The sequence below is a fragment of the Pollicipes pollicipes genome, unplaced genomic scaffold (assembly GCF_011947565.3).
Source record: "Pollicipes pollicipes isolate AB1234 unplaced genomic scaffold, Ppol_2.1 Scaffold_3447;HRSCAF=4054_pilon_pilon_pilon, whole genome shotgun sequence".
Classification (NCBI taxonomy): Eukaryota; Metazoa; Arthropoda; class Thecostraca; order Pollicipedomorpha; family Pollicipedidae; genus Pollicipes; species Pollicipes pollicipes.
Genome location: NW_023596297.1, coordinates 22,666,722 through 22,680,180, shown reverse-complemented (window position 1 = coordinate 22,680,180; position 13,459 = coordinate 22,666,722). Strand labels below are relative to the sequence as shown.

Below are 13,459 nucleotides of genomic sequence, written 5' to 3'. Positions count from 1 at the left end.
GAGACTGAGCGGCTGCGGTCCGGCGGCGACGGCGGCGGCGGCGCTGGCCGTGGACGGCGTCCCACGCGTCGCGGGCGGCGCCAGGCTCGGGCCCGACGTGAACTCGCCGATGCCGAGCTCGCCGAACATCTGACGAACAGTGACAGCGAAGTCAGCATGAGGCGGGCTGGGATGTACTGGGCACGACGTGGGGCGGGCGAGATGTGCTGGGCGCGACGTAGGGCGGGCGGGATGTGCTGGGCGCGACGTGGGGGGGGGGGATGTGCTGGGCGAGACATGAGGCGAGCTGAGAAGTGCTGGGCGCGGCATGGGGCGGGCTGGGATGTATGGGGCGCGGCCTAGGGCGTGGGCGAGGCACCGGCGGTCGCAGGGGGTGAACAGGCCCAGGCTCTTGACGTACGCCCCTCCCCCTCTCCCGACAAGCGTCTGGAAGCGAAGCCGTCCGAGTCATGCTGCTTCCATCAAAACTACCCATTTGAAACGCAATTCGAATGCAAATACAGTTCACTGTCTGCTCCGTCGCACACCGCATCCCACGCCAGACGCTAGCGCAGTGGTCAATGGGATGATCAATATCAAGCGTGCGCCCCTATCTGCGCAGGTACGTCGAGGGTCGGCCAGGGTCGGCGAACCCCTACGTGACTTTGACCACCTGTGACTGCGCGACTCGGCAGGCGTTCGCAGTAGTTCGCAAGACCGGAGTGCAGGGCTGAGCGGCGCAGCCATCGCGTGAGACTGCCACCCGTCCGGCGGTCTCACCTTGTCCATGGCCGAGGTGGGACCGGCGGCCGCCACCAGCTGCCCGGGCTCCGGCTGCGCCAGCGACGCGTTCAGCGCCTTCCTGCAAAAGGCGCGCCCGCACCGTCTCACAGGTACTCCAGGACAGGGACAGCGCAATTGGGTGCTCATACGGCGAACGCCGCTTCGGGTCACGGGGACTCCAGGGCAGGGGTGGTCCGACTGGGTGCCCACACGGCCAGCACCGACCCGGGTCACAGGGACTACAGGACAGGGGCCCGACAGTGGACAGGTTTTCCGACAGGGGCGGCCCGACTGGGTGCCCACACGGCCAACACCGCCTCGGGTCACGGGGACTCCAGGACAGGGGTGGTCCGACTGAGTGCCCACACGGTCAACAATGTCTCAGGTCACAGGGACTCCAGGACAGGGGTCCGACAGGGGACAGGTGGTCCGACAGGGGCGGCCCGACTGAGTGCCCACACGGCCAACAATGTCTCGGGTCACAGGGACTACAGGACAGCGGCGGCCTGACTGTGTGCCCACACAGCCAGCATCGCTCCGGGTCACGGCGGATGGACTGAGCGGTCATACAGCACGCGCTTAGCGCCGGCTGATGGCACTCGACGCTGGACACCGCCGCCTCGGCTCAACGACTGAGCGTTTCGCCCGGACCACATCATTATAGTGATTGGACCAGCCAAAACATCGTTTTTGAGCAGCGTGGATGGACCGTTACTGTTTGCTCGTCTTGATGCATGTGGTATGTTTCTTTTTGCCGAGACTTTTACACTGTAATATTTCTGCAGCTTTTGTCTTAATAGGTACTCGCCCAGTAGGAGAAGAGCATTACCTGACGGCACTTTTATTACGACAAGTCCACAGCGCTGGAGCGGAGCACGGCAATTGTTGAAGGTTGTAAAACTATGACAAGAATTAACGCTCTGTTCGCTCCATAAAATACAATTCGACTTCTTTTTGGTGGGTTGATTCCTTTAACATCCAGGCACACAAGCCACGCAGGGCGCCTAAAGACAGTGCCTCGGCCGGACAGTGCCCACTCAGCCGCTGCATGCGGTGGAAAAATCAGCAATGCTCCCAACCAAATTGGCTCGGCAAAGTGTAGATTTCACAACATGAAAAAACCGTGAGTGTTGTTTTTATGCAGTAGCCCGTGTGTGACAGTCCCAAAACGTATTCTAAAAATATCATGTCCCAGTACAAATGGACAGCGTTTGGCTATATTCCCCGCCTTGTCCGCCAATATGCTTACCAAACCCCAGCAGTTCCACACCGAACTCCTGGATCCCCCCCCCCGCCCCCCCCCCCCCCGGCAGTGTCGGCTGGCTGACTCACTGTTGCTCGTCTTTCATGGCGTTGAGCTGCGTCAGCTTGTCGCGGTGTTCTGTCTCGACGCGCTCCAACAGGTCCCGCACCAGCACCATCACGGCGTCAAACTGAGACACGGCCAGCCCGTTCTCAATGGCCAGTGGCATCAGGAACGGCAGCACCTTGGTGGCCATCACCTCCTTCGTCATGCCGAGCTTGTCGTTGCTCAGGGTCACCTTGTAGATGCCTGCGAACACGAGAGGTCGGGCGACGGCGGTAAGCGGGGCCAGTTAAGGAGGCTTCGGCAGTCGCGCGATTATATCACAAGTGGGACCTCACACAAGGGCCAGACGAAGGAGGTGATGGCTACAAGTGTACCAGATGGGCACGTGCGTGACGGTTGCCTGTGTACCAGGTCATCCCAATGGATGCGTGCCAACACCGCAGGCAGCGATCTCGAGACACGCCAGGCATTCGCTCCGACCACAGGTCATCCAGCGGGTCAATGCAACAATGCCAGCTTTCACAGTATTCTAAGAGATCTCTGCCGAGTGATCTCCTTAACCGGGTGCCGTCGTTCCGCAGCTCTCGCTGAGCGCCGAGCGCTCGGGCATCGGGGGTTCTCGCGGCAGTGAGAGCGTTCCCCCCTTCCCCCCTCGCAGTCAGCCGTCGGCGGGCCACCCACCGACGATAGCCATGACGACCGCCGGCTCCGGCTGGGGATCTGCGGCAGCAGCGGCAGCACCTCGTCCAGCACCAGCCAGCGGTCCAGGTGCGGCAGCAGCTTCCCGAGGCAGACCAGGCAGCTTACGCGCGGTCTGAGGCCGAGGCACATGGCTTCAGGGGAGCGTCAGAATGGCTCTGACGTGGACAACGGTCACAATACGGCTTCAGAAGCTGCCACACGAGGTCACGATGGGGGACATAACCACCCTGACGGGGACACAAAGGCCACAGCACAAAAACATTGGGGAGGACACGGGTCACAGTACGGGTCGAGGACGCGGGGTTCACAGTATGGGTCGAGACCATGAGGTCACACGAGGGGCGAAACAACTCTGACGCAGACACCGGGGGGTAGCAACACGGACACCCCGTACCTGTCCAATGTTGACACAACGCAAATTGCGTGAGTGTAACGCATCACCGTAATCTCAGGCGATTCGAGAACATGGCCCACGATCCGCAGCATTACGCACTCGTAATTGTGGCAGTTATATCCCTGTAGAGGTAGAGGGACGATCACGAACAGCATGTAACCACGAGCAAGCTCTGCTGCTTGCTGACACGACTCTCACCGATAGGTAGCCGTGCCTTGATCGGTTCTCGCGACGGGCACCCCACCCTCGGCGGACGGCACTCATCGACAGGCAGCCGTGCCTTGATTCGGTCCTTATGACATGCACGCCACAATCGGTGACGGCGCTCACCAACAAGTAGCCGCGCCTTGATTCGGTTCTCATGACGGGCACCCCACCCTCGGCGACGGCACTCACCGACAGGTAGCCGTGCCTTGATTCGGTTCTCATGACATGCACGCCACAGTCGGTGACAGCGCTCACCGACAAGTGGCCATGCCTTGATTCCGTTCTCACGACGGGCACCCCACACTCGGTGACGGCACTCACCGACAGATAGCCGGTGCTGAGGCAGAGCTGCTTGATGCGCGGCAGCAGGGCGTTCTTCATGCTCGGGTAATCTACCAGGCTGCCGACCTTCGGGATGACGCTGAGGCACAGTTCCTGGATCTGCTGCGTGTTGGACTCGAGAGCCCGGTACATGAGCGGCAGCACGTCGGCGCGCACCGCCTCCGGCGGCGTCTTGCTCAGCAGCAGCTCCAGACGTTGCATGAAGATCAACAGGATCTGCCACACACACAAGAATGCCGCTGGCGGAAGTGCGACATGGACGGCCCGCACAGCTTCCGTCTGGCTTTCTGACGTCACGAGCTCAGATGATGCGTCGTAGGGTGTTGTGGAGCTCCATCAAGGTCATGCCAGCGAGCAGATGATGGCGCAGGAGAGCGTGAAGCTCGTCCTGCGTCTCCTTAGCTGGTAAACTACATAGCTGGTATCATAAGTACAACTCGAAGCTCTCCCCAGACAACCTTGCGTGCGTTTGCCTTGCTTGAAGTCACGACCAACCAAATAATATCAAATGAAGAAAACATCACAACAGTTGCTTGTATTTGGTAAGGGAAAAATTCGTCAACATATGCTTAAACACCGGAGGAAGGAGCAAGTCCTCCACGAATGGTAACATCAACGAATTTCAATGCAGGATGATAATTACTGAATGCGAACAGGTTTACAGACGAGGGCAGGCCCACCCGGCAGCAACGCACCTGGATCGGCTCCTGGATCTTCATGACGGGCGCGAGCAGCGGCAGGATGTGCTGCACGTACTCCTCACGGCTCGAGTTCTCCGCTATCAGCATCGTGTTTGGCAACACGAACGGGATCATGGCCGCATTCACGAACTCCTTCGAGAGGCACGGCAGGATTCTGCAAGCGGACCATCAGTATCACAGTCAAGTCAGCTCAGCTAGCTTGATTGATTATACAGCTTGATGAAATACCAGCATCACCATAGTATGATACAAACTTAACATCTATTTCTCAGAATGGTGGCACCATCTGGATCGATTACCACACCAAACGTCTCGTACGCTGGTTTATGTATCCAAATATGGTAGGTAGCGTTGTTGGCGTCAATCAAAGCAGACCAGATGTCACAAATGCTAAGCATCTGAACAACGCTTTACAGCCATAAGCCATTGTGAATCACCCATGTGAATCAACACTTCACTCTTAATCAAACTCTGACAGAACAATACATGTGAATCATCTCTTCACTTTTCATCAAACTCCAACAGAAGAAAAGAGATAAAACGGCGAGGGAATTATTTAGACAGTTCGACGCTGCACCAATGTAGTGTGTCATAACATAACTGGGTTTCTGGACGCTACACTCACCGATTGAGACACACCCTGTGTGGCAGCTTGGGAATGATTTGAGGCAAGCCTTTGTAAAACTGGGACTTCTGCAGGTTGTCCCATTGAAATAGCGAATCCAAGTAATTCAGTGTCTTCACGCCAACATCGTCGAAGTAGGCGATCTGTAACAGTACGGGCATGATGTATCATTACACGCGAGACGTGGAGGCGACAGAGCCTTGAACGTCGCTGAGAATCGACGAATCCACGCAATACATCTGGTGTCACAATGGACCCCCACAATGCATGTCCTGGTAAACCACTTGGTACAGCGGTCTGCATTGGGTAACTAAAATGCACACAGCCTCGATTCGTCAAGCAGTGTACATCTCAGCACCGCTTGGCAGCAGTGGGCATGGCCTAGGCGAACTGAAATTGATGCCCCCTTCTCCCCCCCCCCCCCACCCCCCACCCTCTCCCATAACATTGGTAGGTATTGCTCTACAGAAATGATGGGTACTTCTTTGGTAAACTAGAGGCCACTTTCTCGGTGGAGCAATGGGCATTGCCTCGATAAACTGGTGGGCATTACGTCAGTGAACTGGTGGGTATTACCTCAATGAACTGGGTAGTATTACCCTGAACTGGTGAGCATTACCTTGGTGGACTAGTGAGCATGACCTCAGTGAGCTGGTCAGCATTACCTTGGTGAACTGATGCGCATCTGGCCGCAGATCGGGCGCCACGTTCAGCATCATCTTGACGGTCTCCCGCAGCTCGGACGGCACAGCCTCCAGCCGGCTGGGCGGCATGCGCTTCAGCTGCACGGAACGACCCGAACCACAGGATGGTGGTGAATACTCAGCCAGTGAATCTCTGATAATCTCTGTAACTGTAGCTCCTACGATTTCCACAGAGGGCTTTCTTTGTGGACGAAGTCTAGCTGTGTTGGCATGCGAATACATTTTTTCAAGTTCTTTCTCAAAGCTAAGCTTCCCCTAGTGACATGCCCGTTATCGCGGCGTTCGTTTAAAAGGAGGCTCTGCGCACCACTTAAAAAGCTCCCAAACAGCATTTCTTTTGGCCTTATGCACCCGCGACCAAAGTACTAGCTCGGCAAAGTATACGGCTTCATTAGTTTCTAAGGCCTGGCATACCTCGTCCGCTGTGGAAAACCCTGAAAATGTAACTTGGTCCAGTTCCCTAACCTGAACGCTGCCAGTACGACAGGAATGTACGCCCAGATCAGACAAGCCCACCGCTGCAGAGGTGTGCAGCGAGCGTCCTACGCTCACCTCGTTCATGGCCTTCTTGTAGGCGTACCAGTCGGCGGCGCAGTTGAAGACGGTGCCTCCGTGGGTGAAGACGGCGTACGCTAGGCAGGCCAGCGCGTACATGTCCGAGTAAGGCGTGAAGGCGAGGCAGAGCGCCGCCTCCGGGCACGTGTAGTCGAGTGACGGCTGCGCCAGCGGGTGCACGTCGGGGTCGTACTCCGGCACGGGCCACGACGGCTGCCCGTCACAGGTCAGCAGGTCAGCGGTCAGGTCACCTCCGACAAACAGATGGCGGCCTCGACCACAGCCCCGCGGCGAACAGTCCTCAGATAACATTCGAACGGGAGCCAGGGGAGCATGGGTCGGGGCAGCACGCGTGGGTCGGCAGCCAGACCACGACAGCAGCTGGAGTGGGGAGGCCGTCGGTTACAAGCCGCATTGGCTGCTGCGGAGCGATCAAACGTCAGCCAACACACATCACACGCGAGGTCGGCGGCTCGTCACCGCACGGTGACCCTTGCGCCGGAGACCAGGTACCCGGACGGCAGGCGACACGTCAGGGTTTGTCACCGCACGGCGACCCTTGCGCCGGAGACCAGGTACCCGGACGGCAGGCGACACGTCAGGGTTTGTCACCGCACAGTGACCCCTGCGCCGGAGACCAGGTACCCGGACGGCAGGCGACACGTCAGGGTTTGTCACCGCACGGTGACCCTTGCGCCGGAGACCAGGTACCCGGACGGCAGGCGACACGTCAGGGTTTGTCACCGCACGGCGACCCTTGCGCCGGAGACCAGGTACCCGGACGGCAGGCGACACGTCAGGGTTTGTCACCGCACAGTGACACTTGCGCCAGGTACCCGGATGGCAGACGACATCTCAGGGTTGGTCACGCACATTGACCCCTGCGCCGGGTACCCGGACGGCAGACGACACGTCAGGGTTTGTCACCGCACGGTGACCCCTGCGCCGGGGACCGGGTACCCGGACGGCAGACGACACGTCAGGGTTTGTCACCGCACGGTGACCCCTGCGCCGGGGACCGGGTACCCGGACGGCAGACGACACGTCAGGGTTTGTCACCGCGCGGTGACCCCTGCGCCGGGGACCGGGTACCCGGACGGCAGGCGACACGTCAGGGTTTGTCACCGCACGGTGACCCCTGCGCCGGGGACCGGGCACCCGGACGGCAGACGACACGTCAGGGTTTGTCACCGCACGGTGACCCCTGCGCCGGGGACCGGGTACCCGGACGGCAGACGACACGTCAGGGTTTGTCGCCACACGGTGACCCCTGCGCCGGGTACCCGGACGGCAGACGACACGTCAGGGTTCGTCACCGCAGGGTGACCCCTGCGCCGGAGACCGGGTACCCGGACGGCAGACGACACGTCAGGGTTTGTCACCGCAGGGTGACCCCTGCGCCGGAGACCGGGTACCCGGACGGCAGACGACACGTCAGAGTGCTCACCGGCTGGTCGGCCGGCGCCCGGTTGGCCACGCAGAACTCCAAGCCGGCCACCTTCCAGGCGCCGGCCCGGTTGATGACCACCGATTCGGGGCACAGGTTGCGGTGCAGCATCTTGACGTCGCCGTGCAGGAAGGCCAGGCCCTGGCCGAGCTGCCGACCCAGCGACACCCCGTCAGCCGCAGATGTCCCCGGCCGGCACGCGGCCGGCGGCAGCAGGTGCAGTGGACGCTCCCGCGGATCCGTCCAGTTATTACCCAGTTTCATATGAATCGTTTGCAGAATTCGCACAGTAAATTTAAGCCAGAAGTTATCAATTATGTGACAGCGTAAGCTCACCATTCTGAGGAAAGGCCAAACCGAACAATCCAAACTACTATACATTTTGGCGTCACCGCTCTTTAGTTCGCTTTTGCTGCCGCTCTTTACCACTTCATTCAAAGCGTTTCATTTCGGGGGGTAGTTACTGTTTACCGAAGACGTGTTCCATGTCAAGAATTTCTGTGGTAGTCATAATTTGAGCTTTAGGTGCGGTAACAAGAAAAAATAGCTTCTAAACAAATCTTTCAAACCTAACCGGTACAGAGGAAAGCGAAACCGCCATTCTATCACTCAAGATCACGGTTCAGAGCATTGTATCATTATGACAGTAGTACAGCCTCTTTTGCTCCATGATGGCAACGAAGGGAAGACAGAAGGGAGTGCCATGGTTATGTCGATGACGCTAATGCATATGCCATCGAAGCTAGTCGGTTCCGAAGCCCGCACAAATGTGTCCGGTCAATGCAGTGGAATATCCGTATTTCATGAGCTTGGCGGGCCGACATCCGACATCCGACATCATCCAGGCGTGAAGGGTGGGCACCATGGGGAATCGAACCCCGTACCCGTTTTCTCAGACGCGCAACTACACCACTACACCATCGATGGCCTACACGACACATAGCGTACCGGAGCACATGCACGACCGAGAACGCCTGAAAAATGATCATGCTGGGGCCTCCCGGGGTCTGACCATTGCAGCTCACGGAATCGATGAATTTGGAGTGGTTCAAGTTCTAAATGAACGTGAAAAATAACTGCAAAGTGGCGAACGTGTTCGTCCAGGGGCCATGCCGAAGAACGAGCTGCATACTGCAATGTTGGTATCGAAAGCTTGAAAAAGAAAGGAAACATAAAAACCAGACGGAAATGGCACACCACTCTACGCATGCCACTCAATCTCCGCGGGCCCGACCACTCAATCACGGCCAAACAGATAACGAGGCACGACGGCTGACATCAACCTCATGCCACACCCCAAGCCCCGCCGCACTCGAGACCCCTCTCTGCGTCCACCGAGCGCGTCGCTCGGCTCCGTCCGCGCCGGCCGGCCCCGCGGCGCCACTGACCTGCAGCAGGCCGTACTTGACCTCCACCTGGTGCAGCTTGTGGTCGCGCAGCGCCGCCGGCGTCGGCGTCGGCGTGTTCTCCGTCTGGCCGAGAACGTTGGCCAGACTGGCGAACACGGGCTCCGTGGCGAAGGCCAGACTCTCCCTGAGGACCATCGGAACGCGTTAGTCCGGCCTTAGGTGACACCACACGGCGCTGTCGGCGTTCACCGACATGGGGGAATGGGGTCTCTAGAAGCCTACCACGGCAATGGCAACATTTAAACATTAACTATCAAACCTACGGATAAACACATGTGGACAACATGACCATTATACAGACTGAACCGCTGCCAGTTCTATTGTACAGTCCAACACAGAGATGTACCCGTTAAACGATTTCATAGCGAACTTGTCCGAATCACATTCATTGACCCAGGAGGAGATGCGAAAGAGTTACACTGGTTAATTGCTGGACTGCAGACTATCATACAGACTATCGACGAAGAAACTGCGGACATATGCGGCAGAGAGAGCATGATGTCATGTCAGTCAGCATGATGCTCGAACTCCACCTCCCCCCCCCCTCCCCACCTGTTCAGAGCTATAGTGTGTTACAACAAAGTGCGTTATCACACTTCGGCGCGGCCATCCGGCTGACCTGGACTCTTCCATGGCGTGCTGGACGGTGAGCACGCGCGGGTGCCGCAGCCGCGTCAGCTGACTGACACCCTGCTTCAGCGTCTCCAGCATCAGGTCACGGTCGCGGCGCGCCCACTGGTCCATCAGACGCTTCTCCAGCACGAACACGGACGCCTCCTCGCGCGTCGACTTCTTGACGGCCGAGTACACCTTCCACATGAGACCTGTCGACAGCGCCGAGCACAGCGTCGGACGAGACCGCGATACTCATCACTGGAGCGTCAGCTCGCCCACAGCGACCACTTGCACCACGCCAAACCGGCGGTGGTCATAAGCCAAATGCACGCTGTTGTCGTCGTCACTGGAACCTTACGACGCTCTCAGCTCCTGAGGCCGTGTACCGTCGCCCGCTTTTCACCCAGGCGGACGCCAGGCACCCAGGCAGGAGGGGCGGGCACCGCAGAAAGCCAAGCCCTGTACCCCAGGTTTCCCAGAGCACAGCTCAATCACCAGTACCAGCACCCCAGCGCCCCATCAATCAGCATGTAAAACATCTACATAAAAGCATGTTGCAGTACCAACACACAATCACAAAGACAATGCCTCCTCGCTAGAACCCAGCAACACATACCTAATGGGTACTAACAAAATGACATTAACACCATCCTTTGGATTATATTTACAACAACATGCATTTGGTACGGAAGACGAAAAGTTTCGACGAGAAATGAGTCAGCAGCGATGCGGGCCGTCCAAGGACATCATGACTGGTGGAAGGCTGCACGCCCACACCGGCCGCACCCTATCACCGCCGCTGCCATCCGCCTATCAGGCCAGGACGTCAGAGCAGTGGAGGAGGGGCAGCACTGACCAGGGCCGGCACTGGCGATGTGCTGCGAGACCTCGTACTCGCGGGTGACCGGGTTGCCGGGCAGCACGCCCGACACCTGCGACACCGCCTGCGACACGGTCGACCTCAGCTTGTTGAGCATCTCCATGGTGGCTGATGTTCAGCCGCCTGCAGCGCAGGCGTAGGTGCTGATGCCAACAAGCAGGCCGTCTGGTGATACAGATGGGCTGGACCTGCATGACGCAAGTGGTGAATTTCAGCATATAAAACATTACTTGCTGGTGTTCTGCAGCAGTAACATGAGATTCGCTACATCTCATCACTATCAGAATTCATGTGTGCTATAAATATGCAAAAAAGCAAGACAGCTTGATGGAGTTCCACACAGCACATACAGTTTGAGAATGACAATGACAACAATATTTGCAAAATTTCTTCTGGCATTAACACACACCACTTTCCTATAATATGAGGCCAGTTAGCCAAAGCCGGGCAAACAAATCTATGGACAAAGGACCAAACATAATGCCTACTTTAATAACTAGTAGCATACCATTGGCGGTGAACAGCCCAAAGAACACAGAAAATGTTGGACAGCACAGTCACTCTCTGGAATCTGTGAGACACAACCAATCATGCAGAGTACATCTTATGGCCTTCCAATCACAATAAAAGTTGCTGATTGCTGACCTGATCATACATGCTCATACAATTTGATATTGCAAATCAGGGACTTCAAATATTTTAAACAAGCATGATAAAGATCTTGAAAACAACTTTGATTATAGTTATCTATTTTTTAGTGATCACAGCTGGCTCACAAAACAAATCAACAAACATTTTGGAAGATTTGTTCTGTAATTTGGCTGGGCTTAGGTGTGCTTTGAATATGGTCAAAAACTCATAATTTGCGCTATTTTGTGAGGTTCTTAATCCACCCATGAGTCTAATGAGTATAGGAACAACATAAAAGAAGCACATTACTTATGTATACCACCCCCAAACATCTATATTTTGCATCCCTTGCTTCCTCTCCCACTGAGAAAACATTACAGAATGTGCATGGTGGTGCTAGTACATCCTGGCATAAAAATTAGATCCCTGATTATAAGGATTTATGAGAAGAAAAATGCCTCAGACCTAAATAATCAATTAACACCAACAAAAAATCATGCAGCAATCAAGTATAGAGCAAATATGGGTAACACCATGCAATGGTAGTGAAAAGTGGCCTCACACTAAGGGTTCACATCTTTTTATCTGATTATTATTTTATTTTTCTCAGGCCAATTCATGCATCAAGTATGCTGACCACAATTTATACATCATGCACCCATGGTGTGTGTTCATGCATGCTGATCATCCAGACCATCTGGTCATGCACCAGGGCCAGCCTGCAAAAAAATAATTGATTACAGGGTGCTTATATGTCAGTGCTCTATGCCTGTAGCATGCAAGCATCAGTCTCAAGCCTGGTCAAATAGCCCTGAATTTTCAAATTTTGTTTACCTGGAAACATGTCTTTTGAGTATTTTTCCTTTGACACCCTTAGAAACACTATACCCAATTCCTCCAAACATGAGCTTGCATATGCTGATATTGGTGGTGAATGCACACTAAACTATGGACTCCCAGACTTACAGCGTGCATATGCTGAAACTATTGCAGGAATGTTGCTGTTACTCTGGACAGTTCTGATGTGACAGATAGCTTCTCATCTGATGCATATGCCCTAAAGTAGAAATCATGATTGGCATGTATCTGCCTGCCTACCTGGTAGGTGTTCAATGGCAGAAAACACCACGTATGTCATGTACCAGTGAACTCACTGACTCGTGGCTGCACCGCCTGGTGCCTCCTACATGTCTCTGCTGCTACTTACTGCTACCGCCACCGTCGCCCTTACGGCGAACAACTGAAATCTTACCAATGGCAGACCCGGGTCCCTCGACACAAATTCTTCACTTGTTAACGTTTCCAGCTCCTCATAGACACAGGGTATTCGTAAATCCGGATATTTACCTTATATGGGACCAACCAACGTCTGCACCTGTGTATCGTGGATACCGCATATATGATTCACAGCCGCCCTGCGTCATAAAGCGATATTTCGCGCCGAGACCGTCCACTTGTAGGAGCAACTCTTCGATCCTCGATCCGAGCGGAAACGTGGATATGATTCCCTTCTAGACGCCCGTGGCTTGAACGTGGCCGACTGATGATGCGGTGGCTGCTTTAGATCATCTTAGTTCAGAACGTTAGAAAATAGCTATTTGATGCCACGCAGGAGATACCAGGGGACCAAAGGCCCACCGTACGTTATTTCTGACCAGTTTGCTTTAGCCTGGGCTAAAAATCCGCCTTTTCTTATTTTCCCACCAGCGCGGCTCATCCAATTTGTTAAATGCCGAATCGTACATCGCGCAACAAAGAATCACATCACTCGCCAACGCATGTGGGATTTCGTCGTCCACTGGTCATGCCAATGTTTGACCACTGCCTACAGGGCCATGCAGTCACCATTTCATTGACGAAGACTTTCAGAGGTAGGTTCTACGCTTGATGCAGAATCAATATGATCCATCCTCTCAAGCAGTACTCGTAGGAGGCCACACAAATTGGTTGACAATGGTTTATTGTTAACACCCAGACGCCGTCCGATGTCAAACAGCAACTGTCCAGGGTGAGTCGAACAAGCGGCGGCGCTACGACGGCTGACCTGGGTCGGCAGCACATCCCACCGACTCCGGTTATGCCACCAATGTCATTTCGCCTCGGCGGGAGACACCTTCACCAGGTCACGGCAGCCGCAGCATGCCTGCGGGCTGCCGCGTCCGGAAGGAGTGTCTGGG

General features: G+C 55.7%; 1 protein-coding gene across 1 annotated transcript; it reads right to left on the bottom strand.

Moving 5' to 3' along the window:
- Positions 1-2,090: 2,090 nt before the first annotated feature.
- Positions 2,091-12,623, bottom strand: LOC119091783 (SCY1-like protein 2). Its single transcript, XM_037214653.1, is given in 13 exon segments — positions 2,091-2,314; positions 2,753-2,782; positions 2,785-2,885; positions 3,679-3,932; positions 4,412-4,571; positions 5,043-5,185; positions 5,708-5,824; positions 6,299-6,514; positions 7,749-7,898; positions 9,137-9,281; positions 9,777-9,981; positions 10,629-10,840; positions 12,535-12,623. Coding segments are annotated over 12 exon segments (1,872 nt in total). The 5' UTR covers positions 10,756-10,840; positions 12,535-12,623.
- Positions 12,624-13,459: the final 836 nt, after the last annotated feature.